Raw genomic sequence first — 20894 nt, 5'->3', positions numbered from 1 at the left:
TTTCTCTCATATATAGTCAATTCATTGGGTTGATATAATTTTGTTTTCTAAGGGACTTGGGTTGAATTTCTTCCTTTCTGATTTTAGTTAAAATGTGTACTTTTTCTAGTTATAAATTTTAGTTTGTAAATTTCATACCAATTAAAAAAAGCAAATTTTCAGAAATACTTAAGATATGATGAGATAATTCAATGGCAGCAGACAACAAACATTGTATGAGACAGATGCTTCTTCATAGCTCACCCTTTTCTGAATTATCAGGATTACTGAGTAGGTATAGATATCACATGTTGTTGTATGGTAGACCAATGCGATCTATAGATATGACCTTAGATATTCTTCAGTGTCTCCATCTAAAGATGTAAAATGTAGTACATTGCCCAGGATCCCATTGGGCAATTGGGGACCAACAGGGACAGGTCAGGTTGGTTTATATTACATACCTGTGATAACTTTATAGATTGCAGAAAATTTTCAAGGAAATTAGAGCTTTTTTAATGACCCCAAATTTCTCCCTGAAATAGGGTAAATTTTTAAAATATTAATATTCTCTTATATTTCGTGGCTGAAAACCATGGAATACCAGTCTCCAAAGAATTAAAACTGAATATCCACAGAAGGCAACAGAGATAAGTGTAGTGATGAGACTTCACTATATCTAGCCCTCCTCTGACAGACATGCTTTCTTTTCCCCCCCTAGTCATCTGTAGTAACATCCTTTTGGAGGAACTTTGGAACTCCCATCCTAGCTCAAGGTTTTCCTGATAGTGCACACAACTAACTAGTAACTCTGACTATCTCTCTGCTCTATATCTGCCCATGCTCTATTACTAAAGCCATTTTCAAATCTTGCATGGGGAAGGTTGATCATAACAACACTATCATTGCTTCAGGAAAGGATGTGTTAATGGATTGCACTAATTTGGTACTTACCATCCCTGCTTTTGTAGACAGTAACACCCACATCAAGTCATCTAATCCTTCATCTCTGTCAGTAAATAAGTATTTATTAAGGTTCTGTGCTACTGGGGATACGAAGAGAGACAAAAACAGTCTTTGCCCCTGAGGAGCTCAAAATCTAATAGGGGAGACAAGACACAAACAAATATTTACAAATAGACTATATACATGATAAATAGGAAATAGTTAACAGAAGGAAGGCACTAAGATTGCAAACTTCTTCAGGACAGAAGGTGTCTTGCTTTTCTATTTGCATCCCCAGAGTTTAGCAGAGCTCTTGGCCCATAGTATTTAATAGTTTTTTCATTCATTCCCTAGATAAAAAAATAAAAAAATATAAAAGAAGATCCATAGTAAAAAATATCATGAAAGAAATGAATGTCCAAAAAGATGATGGACAAAAGTAAATAACTGTTGAACAGGACATATGCTATATATTATTGTTGGGTTGTCAAAGTAGGGAAATCTTCATTGCTTGTGGCTAAGCCACTCCAATGCAATAAAAACTATTATAACACCTAAATGACCTTATAGACTTAATACCAATTAGAGAACTAAAAGAATATTTTGTAGAGCTAGACAAAACAATAACAACATTCATTTATAGGAATAATAGGTCTAGAATCTTGAAGAAAATTATATTTTTTTAAAGTAGGAAAGAACAAGGAGCAATATTTCCAGATGCTGTTTATGTTGTAAAATAGTAATCATCAAAACTATTGGTTTGTGGTTAAAAATGGAAAAATAAATCTGTGAAAAAGACAAATGAGAACCAATCGATCTCAGCAACTTAGTGTTCAAACAAATTTGAGAAAATAAATTACTTAAAGGAAAACTCCCTATTTGACTTCAACTTTAGTTTAGAAAAACTAAAAGGCAGCTTGACAGAAATTAGGTTTAGACCAGCACCTTACACTATATATCACAATAAGCACAAAATAGATTTACTCTCTGAATATTAAAAATAGCATCATGAAAATATAGTAGAAAACCAGATTATATACTTTTCACAGCTCTGGATATTGGGAAAATGTTTCTTTTAATCCATACAAAAGATAAAGGATTTCACAAAAAGACAAAATAAAAAATTTTGATTAAATGAAATTCAAAAACTTTTACACCAAATAAATAAATAAAACCAACTGATATTTTAAAAAAGAATTGAACAATTGGAGAAGGAAAATTTTACATCAGATATTTTTATTAGAGTCCGTTATCCAAAATTTATAGAAAAATTGTAAAATCATGTAATTGAAGAAGCCATTTTCCAATGGATTCGAAGTGAACAGATATGAACAAATATTTCTTAAACAAATTGTAAACTATTAGCAACTATATGAAGATTGTTATTTTGCCTCACACACATAAAATGGACAAATATGACAAAAGATGAGAAGAGTTAAAGTAGAGTGAACTAAGGAACACAAAGTATACTCATGAATTGTTGATAAAAGATATCAATTGATCTAACAGTTCTAAAAATGCAAGAATTACATTAAGAAAGTGACTAAAATATACATATTTTTTAATCAAAACTTATACTGTAAGGGTCATACTCCAAATAGGTCAAAGATAGAAAGGCTCAATACAGACAAAAATATTCTTAATAGCACTTTTTTAATAGCAAATAAATAGAAACAAAATAAAAGCTCATTGATTGGGAAATAACTAAACAAATGGTAGTGTCTAAATTTAAGGGACATTGGCACACGATATAAATGTATTGTAAGAAAAAATGGAGATGAAGAATATAGCAAAGCATGAGAAGTTAAGAACTAATGCAGAGCATATAAAACCAAACCTGGGAAAATGATAAATAATAAACAATGTAAACAGAAGGAATGAAAAAATCAGAACTTCAGAGTTAAATTTGTATAATTGTTCAAATGAATCTTGAGAACAAGAAAAATATGAGAATATATTTCTTCTTCTTTCTTCAGAGAAGACTGTGGAAATGGAAATGGAAATAATGTTGGATTTCATTGATATGTCAATATGTTTTTAATAATCATAGATGTGGAAAGACTTTGTACCCAGTGCAGGAAGAAAGTGGAAATTGGACCTAATCATAATTAAGAGTAACTAATATTTATAGAATACTTATTATATGCTATGCATTGTCCTTAGCACTTTACAATTATTGCTTCACTTAGACCTCACCACCACACTAGGAGGTAGATGCTAGAATTACTACTACCATTTTACAGATGGGGAAACTGAGTCAAATAGAGGGGTTTTTTTTGTTTCTTTTGTTTGTTTTTCATGGCCTGTCCAATGTCACACAGCTAGTTAATTCAAATTGGAATTTGGATCTTTTCTGACTCCAGATCCAAAGCTGTATCCATTGTACCACCTTGCTGCCCCCCCCCAATATGCTTTTTATTTTCTTACTTTTGTTTTTATTATAAGGTTGGTTTTCCATTTGACAGAGAGAAAAACACATGATTGGAAAGAAGGTAACAATAAAAGACCTCAATAAAATTTCTTAAATAGAAAAAATGAAAATAGTCCCAGCATTTTGAGCTAAACCTCCATAAGGATTTATGAGAGGTCATGGTTAAGAATCCCAGGATGAATAGATCTGAATGGATTTTTATTGTCATCATTGATGAAATCACCAGTCCATTTAAATATATGAGTAAATTTTTGATTGTATAATTTTAAAATATANTTGGATCTTTTCTGACTCCAGATCCAAAGCTGTATCCATTGTACCACCTTGCTGCCCCCCCCAATATGCTTTTTATTTTCTTACTTTTGTTTTTATTATAAGGTTGGTTTTCCATTTGACAGAGAGAAAAACACATGATTGGAAAGAAGGTAACAATAAAAGACCTCAATAAAATTTCTTAAATAGAAAAAATGAAAACAGTCCCAGCATTTTGAGCTAAACCTCCATAAGGATTTATGAGAGGTCATGGTTAAGAATCCCAGGATGAATAGATCTGAATGGATTTTTATTGTCATCATTGATGAAATCACCAGTCCATTTAAATATATGAGTAAATTTTTGATTGTATAATTTCAAAATATAAATAAATAAATAAATAAAATATAAAATATAAAAACAAGGTTATGATTTATTCCAGAGGAGAAGTGGGCAAAAATCTTCTGCAACAAGTTTAGATCTCAGAATTTGCTTAGAACAAATAAATATGAGTGTGTGTGTGTTGGGGAGAAGAACAAAATCAATTTCCTTACGTTCCAGTGTAATGCTTATTCAGCCTCTGCTGTATTTTCTTACAAATCCAACTACAAGGTCTCACAGTGGGAAGGTAGTCCCCAGATCCTGATACACATTACCATGCAAACTTTATCTTGAGGCCTTTTGGTCAATCTAGAGAACTCATCTACTACCCTTTTCTTAACCCTATGATTAATATGATGTTTTCATTGTTCACATAAAAACTATTTTTGATTTCTCCATTATGGTTTATGAAGTAGTGTTATTATTATTATTATTGAGCTTGAGCCAAAAGTTGTGTAACCCCTTTAGAGAAATAGCCCTGCCAAGGTTTTCCCATCTCTAAATGCGAACTTTGAAAAAGATTTCTTTGCCATAGGAGTCCTCTCCAGTTTAGCTGGGAGAAGTATGTCTGGAGGTGGTAGGAAAGCAACCTGGAGGTTAATTCTGAACAATTTCTGCCAACAGTTCTTGCAGTTTTCTATTGTCCCTCCTAATAGGCTTTGATTAGCATCGATTGACACTTGTTGGGCTTGGGCAGTGTTCCCAGATTTACATGTTTGGCAAAATTATGCTAGAGCCTTTCTTATTCACTCTAAAGGTACTCATTGTGGTACCTAGTTAATTCATTACCTGTCCTCTCACAATACTTTTTTTTAAAACATTTATTAATATTCATTTTTAACCTGTTTACATACTTTATGCCCCTACTTTCCCTTTCACCCCCGCTCTCCCCCCACCCATGGCCAATGCACATTTCCACTGGTTGTAACATGTGTCCTTGTTCAGGGCCTATTTCCATATTGTTGTTAGTTGCATTGGTGTGGTAGTTTTGAGTCCACATCCCCAATCATGTCTGCCTCAGCCCATGCATTCAAGCAGTTGTTTATCTTCTATGTTTCCTCTCCTGCAGATCTTCCTCTGAATGTGGGTAGCATCTTTACCATAAATCCCTCAGAGCTGTCTTGTGTCATTGCATTGCTGCTGGTACGGAAGCCCATTACATTCGATTTTACCGCAGTATATCAGTCTCTGTGTACAATGTTCTTCTGGCTCTGCTCCTTTCGCTCTGCATCACTTCCTGGAGGTCTCTCCAGTTCACCTGGAACTCCTCCAGTTTATTATTCCTTTTAGCACAATAGTATTCCATCACCCGCATATACCACAGTTTGTTCAGCCATTCCCCAATTGAAGGACATACCCTCCCTTTCCAGTTCTTTGCCACCACAAAAAGCTCAGCTATAAATATTTTCGTACAAATCTCTTTATTTATGATCTCTTTGGGGTACAAACCCAACAATGGTATGACTGGATCAAAGGGCAGGCATTCTTTTATAGCCCTTTGAGCATAGTTCCAAATTGCCAGCCAGAATGGTTGGATCAGTTCACAACTCCACCAGCAATGCATTAATGTCCCAATTTTGCCACATCCCCTCCAGCATTCATTACTCTCCCCTTCTTTTATTTTAGCCAATCGTCTAGGTGTGAGGTGATACCTCAGAGTTGTTTTGATTTGCATTTCTCTAATTATTAGAGATTTAGAACACTTCCTCATGTGCTTATTGATATTTTTGATTTCTTTACCTGAAAATTGCCTATTCATGTCTCTTGCCCATTTATCAATTGAGGAATGGCTTGATTTTTTTATACAATTGCTTTAACTCCTTGTATATTTAAGTAATTAGACCCCTGTCAGAGTTTTTTGGTATAAAGATTTTTTCCCAATTTGTTGTTTCCCTTCTGATTTTGACTACATTGTTTTTGTTTGTACAAAAGCTTTTTAGCTTAATATAATCAAAACCATTTAATTTACATTTTGTAATTTTCTCTAACTCTTGCTTGGTTTTAAAGTCTTTCCTTTCCCAGAGATCTGACAGGTATACTATTCTGTGTTCACTTAACTTATTTATAGTTTCCCTCTTTATATTCAGGTCATTCACCCATTTTGAATTTATCTTGGTGTAGGGTATGAGATGTTGATCTAAACCTAATCTCTCCCATATTGTTTTCCAAATTTCCCAGCAGTTTTTGTCAAATAGTGGATTCATTTCCCAAAAGTTGGGCTCTTTGGGTTTATCATACACTGTCTTGCTGACGTCATTAACCCCAAGTCTATTCCACTGATCCTCCCTTCTATCTCTTAGCCAGTACCATATTGTTTTGATGACTACTGCTTTATAGTATAGTTTAATGTATGGTACTGCTAGGCCCCCTTCCTTCACATTTTTTTTTCATTATTTCCCTTGATATTCTTGATCTTTTGTTATTCCAAATGAACTTTGTTATAGTTTTTCCTAATTCAGTAAAGAAGTTTTTTGGTAATTTGATAGGTATGGCACTAAATAGGTAAATTAATTTGGGTAGAATGGTCATTTTTTATTAAGTTAGCTCGTCCTACTCATGAACAATTAATGGTTTTCCAATTGTTGAGATCTAGTTTTATTTTTTTGGAAAGTGTTTTGTAGTTGTTATCGTATAATAGCTGTGTTTGTTTTGGTAGATAGATTCCTAAGTATTTTATATTGTCTAGGGTAATTTTAAATAGTGTTTCTCTTTCTACCTCTTGCTGCTCTAATGTGTTGGAGATATATAGAAATGCTGATGATTTATGTGCATTTATTTTGTATCCTGCAAGTTTGCTAAAGTTGTTGATTATTTCTACCAGCTTCTTAGTTGATTCTCTAGGGTTTTTTAAGTAGACCATCATATCATCTGCAAAGAGTGATAGCTTAGTCTCCTCATTGCCTATTTTGTTACCTTCAATTTCTTTTTCTTCTCTAATTGCTATTGCTAGTGTTTCTAGTACTATGTTGAATAATAGAGGTGATAATGGGCATCCTTGTTTCACTCCTGATCTTATTGGGAAGGCTTCTAATTTATCCCCATTGTATATAATGCTAATTGATGGTTTTAGGTATATACTGTTTATTATTTTTAGGAAGGGTCCTTCTATTCCTATACTTTTCAGTGTTTTCAATAGGAATGGATGCTGTATTTTGTCAAAGGCTTTTTCAGCATCTATTGAGATAATCATGTGATTTTTGTTTGTTAGACTGTTGATATGGTCAATTATGTGGATGGTTTTCCTAATGTTGAACCAACCTTGCATTCCTGGTATAAATCCCACCTGATCGTGGTGAATGATCTTCTTAATTACTTGCTGGAGTCTCTTTGCTAGTATTCTATTTAAGATTTTTGCATCCATGTTCATTAGGGAGATTGGTCTATAGTATTCTTTCTCTGTTTTTGTTCTACCTGGCTTTGGAATCAGTACCATATTTGTGTTATGAAAGGAATTTGGTAGGACTCCTTCTTTGCTTATCATATCAAATAATTTGTATAGTATTGGGATTAGTTGCTCTTTGAATATCTGATAGAATTCACTTGTGAATCCATCAGGTCCTGGTGATTTTTTCTTAGGGAGTTCTTTGATGGCTTGTTCAATTTCTATTTGTGATATGGGATTATTTAGGTATTCTATTCCTTCTGCTATTAATCATGGCAATTTATATTTTTGTAGATATACATCCATATCTCCTAAATTGTTATATTTGTTGCCATATAATTAGGAGAAATAGTTTTTAATGATTGCCTTAATTTCCCTTTCATTAGAGGTAAGGTCTCCCTTTTCATCTTTGATACTGTCAATTTGGTTTTCTTCTTTCCTTTTTCTGATTAGATTGACCAGTACTTTGTCTATTTTGTCTGTTTTTTCAAATACCAGCTTCTAGTCTTATTTATTAATTCAATAGTTCTTTTACTTTCAATTTTATTAATTTCTCCCTTAATTTTTAGTATTTCTAATTTAGTTTTCATCTGAGGGTTTTTAATTTGTTCACTTTCTAATTTTTTGAGTTGCATACCCAATTCATTAATCTCTGCCCTCCTTAATTTGTTAATATATGCATTCAAGGATATAAATTTCCCCTTGAATACTGCTTTGGCTGCATCCCACAGAGTTTGGTAGGATGTCTCATCATTGTCATTCTCTTCAATGAAATTGTTGATTGTTTCTATGATTTCTTCTTTGACAAATTGGTTTTGGAGAATCATATTGTTTAATTTCCAATTGGTTTTTGATTTGCCTGTCCAGGTGCCCTTACTAATTATTATTTTTATTGCATTATGATCTGAGAAGGTTACATTTATTATATCTGCTCTTTTGCATTTGTTTGCAATGATTCTATGCCCTATAACATGGTCAATCTTTGTGAATGTACCATGTGCTGCTGAAAAGAAGGTGTATTCATTTTTGTCCCTATTTATTTTTCTCCACATATCAATTAAATCTAATTTTTCTAGGACTTCATTCACCTCTCTTACCTCTTTCTTATTTATTTTTTGGTTTGATTTATCTAGATCTGAAAGAGGAATATTTAGATCGCCCACTATTATGGTTTTACTATCTATTTCCTTCTTGAGCTCTGCCAGTTTGTCCTTTATGAATTTGGATGCTATACCACTTGGTGCATATATATTGAGCAGTGTTATTTCCTCATTGTTTAGACTGCCTTTTTTAATCAGGATGTAATGACCTTCCCTGTCTTTTTTAATCATATCTATTTTTATTTTGGCTTTGTCAGAGATCATAATAGCCACTCCTGCCTTCTTTTTTTCATTTGATGCCCAAAAGCTTTTGATCAAGCCCTTAACCTTAAACTTGTGTGTGTCTACCCGCCTCATATGTGTTTCTTGTAGACAACATATGGTAGGACTTTGGTTTCTGATCCACTCTGCTATTTGCTTCCGTTTTATGAGCGAGTTCATCCCATTCACATTCAGAGTTACAATTATCAATTGTGCATTCACTGACATTTTTGTATCCTCCTCTAGACCCACCCCTTCTTCTTACACTATTTTCTTTTAAACCAGTGGTTTGCTTTGAGCCGGTGTCCCTTATCCCCTCCCTTGATTGACTTCCCTTTCTGCCCCCTCCCTTGTTATTCCCCTCTTTTTATTTTTAAAGGCCTATTGAATTCCCTCCCCCTTCTTCTCCCCTCCCTTTTTTGACCTCCCCACTCCCCTGTTCCCTTTGCTTTGTCCCTTCTGACTTTCTCAGTAGGGTTAGATAGAGTTTTTTTTATCTGAATGGATAATAATGCTACTCTTCCCTCTCCGGGTTGATTATACTGAGAGTAAGGTTTGATTATTCCCTCTTAATGCTCTCTTCCTCTCCTTCTTATGATAGTATTTATCCCCTCCCCTTCCCATGCCCTCTTTGTGTGTAATAGAATATCCTATTTTTCTTATTTACTCAGATTTTTCTTGGTGTCCCCTGCTATTCACCCCCTCTTTCCCATCCCCCATGTCATCTTAGATTATTTAGTGTTCCACCCTCACCCTATGAATTATTCTTCTAGTTGCTATAATAGTGAATATTATACTAGTGAATAGAGTTCGCTACAGAGAATTATACATAGCATTTCTCCACCTAGTAATACAGATAATTAGATCTTATTTAAGCCCTTAAAGAGTCAAATTTAAAGAATTATAAGTTTTCTTTCTTTTCCCTCTGTATCTTATTTACCTTTTCATGTTTCACTTGGTTTTTGTGGTTGGGTATCAAACTTTCCATTTAGTCCTGGTCTCTTTTGTGCAAAAACTTGGAATTCTTCAATTTTGTTGAATGCCCATAATTTCCTCTGGAAGTATATAGTCAGTTTCGATGGGTAGTTGATCTGTGGCTGAAGACCCATCTCTCTTGCCTTTCTGAATATTGTGTTCCAAGCCTTGTGGTCTTTTAGCGTGGAGGCTGCCAGATCCTGTGTGATCCTGATTGGTGCTCCTTGATATTTGAATTGTCTCTTTCTGGCTTCTTGTAATATTTTTTCTTTTACTTGAAAGCTCTTAGATTTTGCCATTATATTCCTTGGTGTTGACTTTTCTATGTCCAGTGTAGAGGGTGATCTATGGATCCTTTCAATGTCTATATTGTCCTCTTGTTGTAGAACTTCAGGGCAATTTTGCTGAATAATTTCTTTAAGTATGGAGTCCAAGTTTCTATTAATTTCTGCCTTTTCTGGAAGACCAATAATTCTCAAATTGTCTCTTCTAGACTGGTTTTCTTGGTCTGTCACTCTCTCATTGAGATATTTCATGTTTCCTTCTATTTTATCAGTATTTTGACTTTGTTTTATTTGTTCTTGTTGTCTTGAGAGATCATTAGCTTCTAATTGCTCAATTCTAGCCTTTAGGGACTGGTTTTTGGCTATAATCTTTTGGTTTTCGGCTATGATCTTTTGGGTTTTCTTTTCAATCTGGTCATACCTTCAACGCTGCGCCCTGTTGTGGGGTTCCTTCATTCGTCTGGATTCGTTTTTATGTCTCCTTGAGGAGTCCTGTATGCTTCGGTTAGGAGAGATCGAGCAGCTGCTCCTTACTCTGCCGCCATCTTAACCGGAAGTCTCTCACAATACTTTTTTTTAAGGACTACCACACTACCCATTATCTCACAAAATACCTCTTTTTTTTCTTGATTACATTACAATGCAACCTACTTTAGTCTACCATTAGGATGTTATATTATAAATATACTTAAGCAAAAAACAAAAGCAAAAACATAACACCAAGAGATCAATCAGACCTATCCTTTCAATCACATATTAAACTTTTTCACTGGAACCAAATTATGTGCTTCCTAAATTTACTGTCCTTTTCATTTAGTTTCCCTGTTTCCATTTACCATCTAAAAAAACTCTCTACAACTCAAACTGTATAGTTGCTTTTTGTCACCTTCATTTTTCTCTGCCCAGTAAAGAGCAGATGAAAATACATTCTTTGTTACATTCCATTCATTTCCAAATGTGCAAGTTTTCAAATATATTATAAATGAGCAGGAAAGAAACCACTAGATTGTTTGTCAAACTGTCATATTATTTTATTTATCGTCTCTTGTCAGAGGGAAAAAAATCCAGAAGTGCATTGAGATAAAAATGGAAGTACATGTAAAGATAAAATTGTAAATAGTATGTACTGCTACATTTTCCCTCATTTTTCTTTCTTTCCTTCTATTGGACAGTAAACAAAAAGAATGGAGAGTCAGCTGGTAAGCTGTCCTCTCTTTAGAGAACAGTCAGAGCTTTTGTAATGGTGCTTTTGCCCAAAAAGAACCCTTTCCACCCTCTCCTTCCATTGTACCATTTCTAGTCTTTCTATCTCACTGTTTCAAATATCATCTTTGATATTTGTGTGAGTCCAGACTCATAGAGATACAGCAATTGTTTTAAAAGAATAAAATCATTTGCCTTTTTCCCCCCAAAGGAAATTATTAAAGCAAAATTTTAACAGTTTCTCTCAAAATCTCACATTTGTAGTGATTAGTGATGGATCATTAGTATCATAGATTTAGAGACAGAAAGGATTTAAGAAGTCTAGTACAAACCTCTCCTTTTACAGGAAGAGAAACAGAGGCCCAGAGAAATTAAGTGACATGAGTAGTTAGGTTGCAGAGCTAGGATCTATGTCCAGTTCTCCTGGCTGCAAATCAAATGCCCTTTCCACTGTCACCCCAAGAGAAAGGATGGAAGGAGATGGAAGGCTGATACTTAAAATTTTACATCAGAAAGAAAGATCCTGCTTTGGTTTTAACCCAAATAGTGATCTTGAATTCAATTTTTACCTCTGTTGCTTGTTATCTGTTACCTTTGGCTTATCATTTAACCTCGCTTGATCTCAATTTCCTCATCTATCCAATGCAGAGTTGAGTCTTTGAGATCCTTCCTAGCCCGACATTCATCATCTTATGAGATATGAAAGAAATTGAAGGTAGACAGGTTTAAGATCCAAAAAATTGCAATGAATTTCTGAAGCACTGCTATAATTCCAGCTACTACATCTACTCACTTGTGAATATACAAATTAAAATACATCTGAACAGCTCTTCAGCTATCCATAGGCTCATATGATCTTTTATCTTGCTGTTTTAATCTAAAACAAACTGTAATTTTGACTGAAAACTAAACAAACAGAAATGTGGGGGGATTTGTTGCCTCTTTGAAGATTTAAAGTCTCCGGCTCCCCCTTCTGGTTGCTTGAAAGAGTCTATAGACTTCTTACCTCTGGCTTGCTTGGAAGATCTAGAAGGGATTTGATCCTGTTGCTCTGCCTTAGATTTGTACTTTTTAAATAGATTACATACTCTGGTTACAAAAGGCAATGGAAGGAATAAAAAGCCAACTGAGTGTTTTCAGGTAAATTGTCTTGGAGTTATCCTACCCTCATTCTCTACTCCCCCCCCCCAACCTCCCTGTTCAAAATACTTATGATGTCAGATGGTGTTTTTTAGAAAATTAAAAAAAAAAAAAAGATTCTGTACATCAAAGAAGGTCAGATCAATAACAAAGCCTGAACTACTAAGTCGCTATATTTTCAGTAAGGGATTGTGAGAAGGCAAAACTAGAGGGAGGACCACATAGAATTCTATTTGATTTCTGTTAAAAGATAACAGAGAGCCATATAAGGTAATGCTTTCTGAATTTTCCTAATACTTGGTATGGATTCTTTAAATAAGATATCTTCCATGGGAACTTGATCCTTTGTAGTCTTGAATTCTTTAGCTTTCATATTAATGGCATATACTTAAGGGTTCATCTCTAGAGGGTAAAGATTCCCTCCTTTCCAAAAGATAATTGACCATTTAAGCAATGATAAACTTCTAGCAGGTATGGCCTGTGTTTTATATTCTTGAAATGTTAGCTTCTAGAAAGAATGAGCTGTTTTACTTGCCTGTTCTGTAGCATCTATTGGACATTGTTGACACTCATTTACTTATAAACTAATGAATCAGTTGCAATTCTAATTCTTCTCTTTCATTTTCTTTTTCACACATAAAAGTATTTGAGAAAAAAATTTAAATAAACCTTTTTTTTTACCCCATTTTCAGCTTTGCATATTTAGCTACAAGAGACCTTTCCTTTTAGTTGTCTGAAATCTAATGCATCAAAAACTGAATTTATTGGGGGCAGCTCGGTAGCTCAGTGGATTGAGAGCCAGACCTTGAGACGGGAGGTCCTGGGTTCAAATCTGGACTCAGCCACTTCCCATCTGTGTGACCCTGGGCAAGTCACTTGACCCCCATTGCCTACCCTTACCACTCTTCTGCCTTGGAGCCAATACACAGTATTGACTCCAAAACGGAAGGTAAGGGTTTTATTAAAAAAAAAAACTGAATTTATTGCCTTTCTCACTAAACAATAGCCTTGTTATTCCTGAGAATACCGCCATACTTAAAGGTTCCTTGACTCATAATGTTGCATTTTTCTCTTACTCTCCTCTTCTCCCTTCTTACATTCAGTCCATTCTCTCAGGAGCATCTTTAAAATCAGCCCATTTCTATCTAATTCCATATCCAATAACAAAGTTCAGGCCTGATGACCCAACTACAAATTATTATTGTTTGCTATTTAATATTATTCATCTTCTCTGTCTACTTAATCTTCCTAACTTTGTTTCCTCTACTGTTAAATAAGGAGATGGAACCAGAAGACCTCAAAGGTTCTTTCTAGCTTTGACACAATGCACCAAAAAAATCAAAATACTTTTAAAAATCATGTAGTAACTTTATTCAGATAATAAGGGTAGCTAGCTGGTACAGTGGATAGAATATCAAGTCTGGAGTTAGAAGGACCTGGGTTCACATTTGGCCTCTGACACTTTCTAGCTGTGTGACCCTGGTCAATTCACATAACCTCATTTGCCTAACCTTTTCCCTTTTGTCTTAGAGTTCTTAATTAGACAGACTATATGGGTTTAAAAAAAAAGGAAAAAAAACCTACTCTAGTCTATCATATCAAATTCTTCAATATGTGCTCTAAGGTTATCTGCAAACTTTGCCCTCATTCCCTAACTAAGATTTTCTTTTTGATCTCAGACCATTCTTGGTATTCTTTGCCACAGTTCAAACTGAAGCTGTGTTTCCTACCCACTTTTCATTGAGCCTATGTAAAGAAAAAATCCTTAAAGAGATTCTAAACAAATGATGACCCAATATCCTGGAAGATCTTTCCTGACTTAAGCTCAGAATTGGTGGCAATTTTCATAACAAATCCATTCTAATGGTAAAATCATCTATCATGGGAGACATCATCCATTTATTTATAGGTTATGAGGCCAGACATATTTTGTATTCACTTTTCAATACTCAAATGTAAGCGAGACATGTATTGTGAGTAAGGGGACATACCAAACAGCATTAGGATAACAGAGGGCAAATTTTTATCTTATTATTTTGTGTTATAGGAGCTGAGAAATCTGGCATTGCCTTGGCTTTAATGAAGCACACCATGACCCCTTTCCCAATTCAAGATCACAGCAGTCAAGATTTCCTGAAGTAGATTTTCTAGGAGCATTTCTATGAAATATAGGAAACTCTAGTCTTTTTTAATAGGTGCAACCATAGCCTTAGAATTTTCTCTTTTAGACATGCCTGGTTTGGGGAGAGGGATAATTCTATTCTTCAATGTACAAATATTTTCTGAAGAAAGAACTCTATGTTCTTTTACTGAAACCTTTACATCGTTGTTAAATGAACTAACTATATGAAACACTATGTGTGCTGTGAACGCTGATGAGTAGTGTTCTGTCCCTGCTAAGGTTTGTGCCTCTGCATCAGTCCGCCATGCGAGTAATTGCATTTCCATGGCAAGAGGAAACTAGATGAGGCTGGAGGAAACATTGGGGAATCAACAAGGAGGAAGACATATGAGGCAGAAGGGATTGGAGAAGATATTGAGCTGAAAGTAAAGATTGGGGTTAAGGGACAACTAAGTGGCACAGTGGATAGAGCACTAGGCCTGGAGTCAGGAGGACTTGGGTTCAAATTTGACTTCGGACACTTCCTAGTTGTGTGACCTTGGGGTAAGTCACCTAATCCTGATTGCCTAACTCTTGCTGCTTTTCTGTCTTTGAATTGATACTAAGAGAGAAGGTAAGATTTTTTTTTTTTTTTAAGAAAGAGAGCAAGCAAAAGAGGGAGTAAGAAGTGAGAGATGGTTAACCTACCTATGGAAACATAGTATAAAGACCTTTTCAAATAAAATTAAGGATTGGTACATGTCACTAAATTAATTCAGAAGCATCAGAATTGCACAATCCTCCTAAATAAAGTTGTTCAGTTGTTTCTGTCATGTCTGACTCTTCATAACCCCATTTGGGGTTTCCGTGGCAAAGAAACTAGAGTGATTTGCCATTTCCTTCTCTTGATCATGTTACAGATTAGGAAATTAAAGCAAACAGGGTAAATGACTTGCCCAGGGCCATACAGCTAATAAGTGTCTGAGGGCATATTTGAATATCTTCCTGACTCCACCTCTGGAGCTCTATCTACTGGGCCACCTAGCTGCCAAACTAGCACTACCTAGAGTGGACAGCTAAGTGGCACAGTGGATAGAGTACTGGACTTGGAATCAGGAAGACTCATCTTCATTAATTTAAATTCAGCCTCAAACATTTATTTGTTGTATGTCTCTGGACAAGTCACTTAACCCTGTTAACCTCAGTTCCTCGTCTGTTAAAGAGATGGGGAAGGAAATAGAAAACTTCTCTAGCATCTTTGCCAAGAAGAACCCAAATAGGGTCATGAAGAGTTAGGCACAACTGAAATGACTGAAAAACAACTAAATGAAGTAAATGGTGCTTAATCTGGCATTCATAGTCCCATACTATTTGAACCATGTTCATTTTCTTCATGCTGTTCTCTGACTCTAACTCTATGTTCTATTCAAACTAGACTACTTGCTCCTCCTGAAAAGGGATCTTGCTGCTGTCTGCCTCACACCATGTTTATGTTGTTTCTTCCTTCTGAAATGTCTGCTCACTTACCAATTCTGCCTTTCAAAATTCTCTTAATTCTTCAAGATCTATTTCAAGTGTAAACTTTTCCAAAAAGCCTCCTCTGACCACCACAATCAGAATTGATAACTCTGTCTTCTGGAGTCCTATCCCGTTTATCGTCTACATTACTTATATGGAACTAACTCCTCATCTGCTGCCTTGTTTTGAAGTCATGTATACATCTGATATTCCCTATAAACTCCCAGTTTATAAACTCTGATCTGCATTGGATCTAGTATTTGTTTGTATTCTTTGTGGTACCTTGTAATAGGAACTTTAAAAATATTTGTTGAGTTGATGAATAAATTAATGAACCCAAGAAATGTTAAATGATCTATGTTGCAAGTTAACAACTATTCCTAGAGTTTTAAATCTGATATGGTAAAAAAATGCTTATCATTCCTTATCTTTTTATTCATCCCTGGCACAGGCAAATTACCTAATTTGCTTCAGGGTATAACCCAATTATATTTGCGCCCAGTGGTTAATTTACTAATTCATCCAGATTCTACCAGGTAGAAAAAGGCCTTGGAAAAAGGCTGTTCATGATAAACATAGTAAGTGGAAATAGGCTTCCCCCCTATTTAAAAAAATGCACAAAAATGACATTATTAACATCTTAATTTCTTACATTTTATAAATCTTAAATTCTTAAAAATCTTAAAAATATCTTAAAAGTTGATTGAGAGAAATGAATAATTTTAGGACTCTGCCTACTTTTATACAAAAACTTTGTAAGACTTATCTACACTTAGATCAAAGTGAGATTATTAGTGGGGAATAAGGAAGTTTTCACAAGTAATAATACTCTCTAATGGACCATGTATTTACCATTAGACAATTGAAAGATGAAGAGAATGAGATTCTACTGTGTTTGTTTGTTGATCAAGAAGAAGAATTTAGTAGAGCAAAATTCCACTTTAAAAACATCAACAAAGTATCTTCCATCCATAGACTGATCTATTCAAGATTCCTCAAAAGACTTAAAAATAACCATGAGCTTCCAATCACAAACAAGGGAATACAATAAGGGAGGAGGGGTGCTGCCAGATCTAATGATCTCTTCTCAGTCTTTATCCTCTCACATCTCTGTGCAGCATTTGACCCTTCTGTAAATTCTTTTTATCTTTGGGTTTTGAGGATACTACTGTCTCTTGGTTCTCTATCTGACCTTTATTTTTCATTCTTCTTTGCTGCATCATGATCTAGGCCATATCTACCAACCATGAATGTCCTCTAGGTCTCTATCCTGGGCCGCCTTCTATTTTTCTTCTGTATTGTCTCATCTGTTGACCGCATCACCTCCCACAGGTCCAATTATTATTTCAATGCAAATGATTCTGAGATTCATACATTTAACCATAGTCTGTCTCCTGAGTTCCTGTCCCATGTTATAATAAACTGGATACCTATAATTATATCAAACTCTAGTCCACAACTGAACTCCTCCCTATCTTTTGCCCTGAGGTCTAACCCTCTTCTGGATTTCCTTCTTACTGTCAATGAAACTTCCCTTCTTCCAGGCATGAACATTCCGGGCATCTTCAACTCGACTCTCTCATTCACCTCACATATCAGTCAGTTGTTAATTCTTGTCATTTCTACCTCCACATTGTCCTTTACTTATGTTCATTCATTTCCACTCAAAGAATTATCTACCACCCTTGTAGTGAGTGGTAGCGAGGAGAATGCTGGTTTTGGGATCAGAGAGACCTCAGTTTGATTCCTGCCTTAGACAGTTATGTGACCACAAGCAATTTACTGAGCTTCTCTCAGACTCAATTTCATCATCTGTAAAACTAACATAATTAAAAACAAAATGGACCTCACAAGGTTTTTATAAGCTAGGTGATCCATTGCATTGAGAACCAGGCCTAGAGATGGGAAGTCCTGGATTCAAATCTGCCCCCAGACACTTCCTAGCTATGTGATCCTGGGCAAGTCACTTAATTCCCATTGCCTAGCCCTGCTCTTCTATCTTGGAACCAGTATTGTAATGGGGAAAAAGGGGGGTTTTGGTTGAATATTTTAAAAGATTGGTCACCAGGGGAAAAATCCCCAATTAAGGAATAACCTTAAGCCAAAATTGGCTTTTATGGAAATTTATTTACAATTGAGAAGAGGAAGAAATGAGGAAATAAGAATCTTAACACAGTAGGTAAATTGCTACGATCCTCTAATTAATCCAGGTAGATATCATTAACCCAAGCTGAGAGTCAGAGGGCCAGGAGGGGGGGGAGGTTGAGGGGGGGTGGCCCAGAGGTGAATGAAGCAAAAGCTTCAGTCACAGAGTCTCTATTAAAGGGAATTTCCTTAAGAAAAGTTCAGGAAGATTCAGTCTTTAAACTTACCACATGGAATTCCAAAGAAGATATTAAGAACAGTCTCAACAAGGTCTCAGGGTCCCAGCCATCACTTCTCCACTAACCAGAAGAGGTCCTTCACCAGAAGAGCTCCTTCTCCAGAAGACTCACTCAACTCTCTCTTTTTAAAGGGGTCACTTATGAGTCACTTCCTGTGGCCTCCTCTCAGTTTATGTGTCCAATCAACAACAGATGCTTCTCTTAGGACTGCCCAGGAGGCCATTAGTAATTTCTGATTTGTTACTCTAGCACATGTGGGTTACAGACCACCCAATTCACCTTTGGTGATTAAATCTAAAGATGGGCAGTGTAGATGTAATCTAATTATCACAATACAAAGTATTGGTTTTAAGACAGAAAGCAAGGGTTTAAAAAAAAAGAATTAAATGATATAAAATATAAAGTGCTTTGCAAACCTTACAATGCTATGTAAATATTTTACATATTATTATATAATTACCATAATATTGCAATATTATTCTTTAGGCCCTCATCACCTGAACTATGGAAGTATCTTGGTTTTGCTTTCCCCACCTTGTCTCCTTCTCATTCTAATCCATCTTCCACATAGCTGACAAAGTGGTTGTTCTAAAACTCAAGTCTGACCATGTCATCCCAGCATTCAACAAGTTCCAGAGAATTCCGTTTGCCTCTCAGATAAAATATGATCTCCTCTGATTGGCATTTAAGGCTCTTCATAATCTAGCCACTTCACACATTTCCATTTTCCTTACACATTTCTTCTACCTTGCACACAATTTAGGTCCAGACATACAGGCCTACTTGTCATTCCTCACACATAATGCTTCAGTTCCCAATTCTTTGTCTTTTCACTGGCTGTATTCCATTCCTGGATGCTTTCTCTTCTCACCTGCATCTGTTGGAATCTGTGATTTCCTTCAAGACTCAGCTCAAAATCCTTTTCCTCCAAGAGATTTTTCCTGGTTCACGCAGGTATTAATTCCTTTCATGTTATAGTTACCGCTCTGTCTGTTTTCTTTGTGTTTAATATGTGTGTGTGTGTGTGTGCACACACCCAGGTAAATAAGTGATAGAGTGAATAAAACCACTTATCTTGGGAGTCAAAAAATCCCAAGTTCAAATCTTGCCTTAGACACATTACTGCATGAAACCAAGAAAAGCTATGGAATCAGTTACTTTAGTTACTGACAATAACAATAGGTATAAACCATTATGACTCAATTCAAATAATCAGACATGTAATCTCATCCGTTTGAATATTCTTCCTAAAAGTATAGATTACAACCCATCCATGCTGTCCAATATTTTGCTACTCTTGCCCATGTTCCCAGGTTAACTAATCTTAAAGGATTTCAGATTAAGTCCCAGGCAGATCTTTTCAAGAATTTGCCGCCAAAAATGGACATTATGGCAGCAAAGTTGCTCAGTGGTTAGAGTCCTGGGCCTGGAATCAGGAAGACCAGAGTTCAGATCCAGCCTCAAAAGTTTACTAGTTGTGGGACTCTGAGCAAATCACTCAACTCTATTTGCCTCAGTTTCCTCATCTGAAAATGAATTGGTGAAGGAAATGGCAAATCATACCAGTATCTTTGCCAAGAAAAATTCAAATGGGGTCACAATAAGTCAGATATGACTGAAAATAATTAAACAAGTGCTTTCTAAATAGTTTATTTCCCCAAATATGTCTTTTCCACTCCTGCCTCTGTATTTTACTCCTTGTGGTCCCCTGTCCTCAATATATGGATCCCACTTGAAATCTTGCCCATATATCAAGGTCTAGTTTCAAATTATCTATTTAACCTTTTTATTATCCCTTATGCAGCCAGAATCTTTCCTTTCTATGAACTAGCAGAATTTTGACTCATTAATTCTATGGTTATATATCCCTTAGCACCTAATTCAATGTGTTGCTTATCAGGAGAATTCAGTGAAATATTCACTGGATTAAACTGTTTTTAAGGGCTTAAATCTCATCCTACCCTTTCTTAAGATTTAAGAGATCTGATTCTGTCTGCTGCCACTGTTTAGCACAATGTTTTACATGCAGTAGGTACTTAATAAATGTTTATTAAATTGGATTAGTCTTTTGCCTTTATAATAGGAGTTTTTGTGAGATGAACAAATCACTAATAATAATTATTATAGCTAGTATTTATATGGAACTTCAAGGTTTGCAAAGCACTTTACATATATTATTTCTAAGTAAGCTACATAGCCCTGAATGGATTGAGCCACTAGCATTTGTGGAAAAAGCTGTTACCTACTTTCAGCAGGTAACTGACCAAGGATCAGAGCCTTGTCTTAGACAAAAGGACAAAGGCTTACAGTTTCTCTGCAATGAAGCTTAATAAATTTTATTAAACCGCGGCATGATTTTCCTTTATCACATTCTATTTGCTGTGATCTGTAAGATCAGTGGTTCAGGTTAACTCCCGCTCTGAATTTTTGTCCTGGTAGGTAAAACTTGACATTCTTTAAATGCAGTTTTTAATTAAATACCTTCTAGGTAGCTTCCCCTGCTCCCCTTCTTCAGTGTGTAAAGAGGTTCACTTCGAGGGAAATTGACTAGGATTAGG

The 20894-nt window shown here is 35.4% G+C and overlaps 1 protein-coding gene across 1 annotated transcript in view; it reads left to right on the top strand.

The window, feature by feature from the left end:
• SDK1 (sidekick cell adhesion molecule 1) overlaps nt 1-20894 on the top strand; it is a 1179904-nt gene that overhangs the window by 767082 nt on the left and 391928 nt on the right. The window contains 2 exon segments of the mRNA XM_044659951.1: nt 2975-3031; nt 12970-12975. Coding sequence (XP_044515886.1) covers nt 2975-3031; nt 12970-12975 — 63 coding nt within the window.

This window comes from Gracilinanus agilis, chromosome 1, assembly GCF_016433145.1.
Source record: "Gracilinanus agilis isolate LMUSP501 chromosome 1, AgileGrace, whole genome shotgun sequence".
Lineage (NCBI taxonomy): Eukaryota > Metazoa > Chordata > Mammalia > Didelphimorphia > Didelphidae > Gracilinanus > Gracilinanus agilis.
This window is presented reverse-complemented; position numbering and strand designations above follow the sequence as displayed.